Source organism: Microtus ochrogaster, linkage group LG4 (assembly GCF_000317375.1).
Source record: "Microtus ochrogaster isolate Prairie Vole_2 linkage group LG4, MicOch1.0, whole genome shotgun sequence".
NCBI lineage: Eukaryota > Metazoa > Chordata > Mammalia > Rodentia > Cricetidae > Microtus > Microtus ochrogaster.
Genome location: NC_022030.1, coordinates 20720459 through 20721856, shown reverse-complemented (window position 1 = coordinate 20721856; position 1398 = coordinate 20720459). Strand labels below are relative to the sequence as shown.

At 45.1% G+C, this 1398-nt stretch overlaps 1 protein-coding gene across 1 annotated transcript in view; it reads left to right on the top strand.

Annotated features, from left to right (window-relative positions):
• Positions 1-1398, top strand: part of LOC101984682 (carcinoembryonic antigen-related cell adhesion molecule 1-like) — a 124372-nt gene that overhangs the window by 119822 nt on the left and 3152 nt on the right. Inside the window, exon 6 of the mRNA XM_005361166.1 lies at positions 872-1147. Coding sequence (XP_005361223.1) covers positions 872-1147 — 276 coding nt within the window. The remainder of the gene's footprint in view (positions 1-871; positions 1148-1398) is intronic.

Below are 1398 nucleotides of genomic sequence, written 5' to 3'. Positions count from 1 at the left end.
CTACAACCCCAGCCAGCAAACAGGAGACGGAGACAGGTGGATGTCAATGAGTACCAAACAACTGTGGACTTTGTAGTGAGGTCTAGGTTAGCCAGGGCTGCATTGTGAGACCGTTTCTCAAAAAAAAAAAAAATCAGTATGGAAGATTAGAGCGGCAGGCTGTGGTCAACACCGTGGACATTCATGTGTTCTTTGTGGTATTTAGTACTCCATGATCAGGAATAAGTTTACCTTCAAACAGAAATTATTTTATTTATTTATTCATTTGGGTTTTTGGAGACAGAGTTTCACTGTGTTACTTTGGTGCCTTCCTTAAACTCACTCAGTAGTCCAGAATGGCATTAAACTCACAGATCTACCTACCTCTGCCTCCTGATTGCGTGGATAAAAGGATTGTGTTTCCACTGCCTGGATAGAGTAAAAATTCCATTTTGGGATTTCTCCCAGACCTGAAGTGTAGACTTCAACACCTTTAAGATTAGCTGGGCCATCTGAACCGCATGACACATTATTTAATGAAATAGAAACAGAATTCTATTTCATAATGGAGGAACCTGACTGTTCACACTCACAGAAAGTGTGAGCAAGAATTTGCACAAAAGTCAATGGGGAAAACATTCTCCCTCCATGAGATTTGTGGACATGGGGGTGAAGGGAATCCTAGTGTGGAACTTGCACACACACACCCTGAGTCGAAGATCACTGTGGGCAGTCTGGGTAGGAGGAAGGTTCAGCTCTCTCTTTACAGGTTGTATCTTGAACCCAAACATGCAATCTTCCAAGGGGCCCTGACATACTGTGTTCCCTGTGAGCTGGCTGAGATCTTGAGGGTAAAAGACTCTCAACGGTCTTCTCCACTGTTTATCCACAGAGCCAGTGACTAAACCCTCCATCCTGGTCAGCAACACCACAGTCAAAGAACTGGACTCTGTGTCCCTGAACTGCTCCTCAAACGACACTGGGATCTCTATCCATTGGCTCTTCAATGGCCAGAGTCTGGAGCTCACTGATAGAATGAAGCTGTCCCTGGACAACAGCATTCTCAGCATAGACCCTGTCAAGAGGGAGGATTCCGGGAAGTATCAGTGTGAAGTCTCCAATCCAGTCAGTTCTGACAGAAGTGACCCCATCCTGCTGGACATAATAGGTGAGTGACCTCTTTCCCTTTTACTCCACAGTGTTGGGGGTGGGGCAAATTCTTCATAAGTAGTTTGCAAAATGGGTAAAAGTCACCAGGAGAAAAACAGTCTCAATATTCAAATGCAGCCAGCAGTAGTGGTGCATGCCTTTAATCCCATTAATCTGCAGGAGAGGCAGGTGGATATCTGTGAGTTCGATGCCAACCTGGTCTGCAAAAGCTAGTTCTAGGACAGACTCCAGAGTTACAGATAAGCTCTG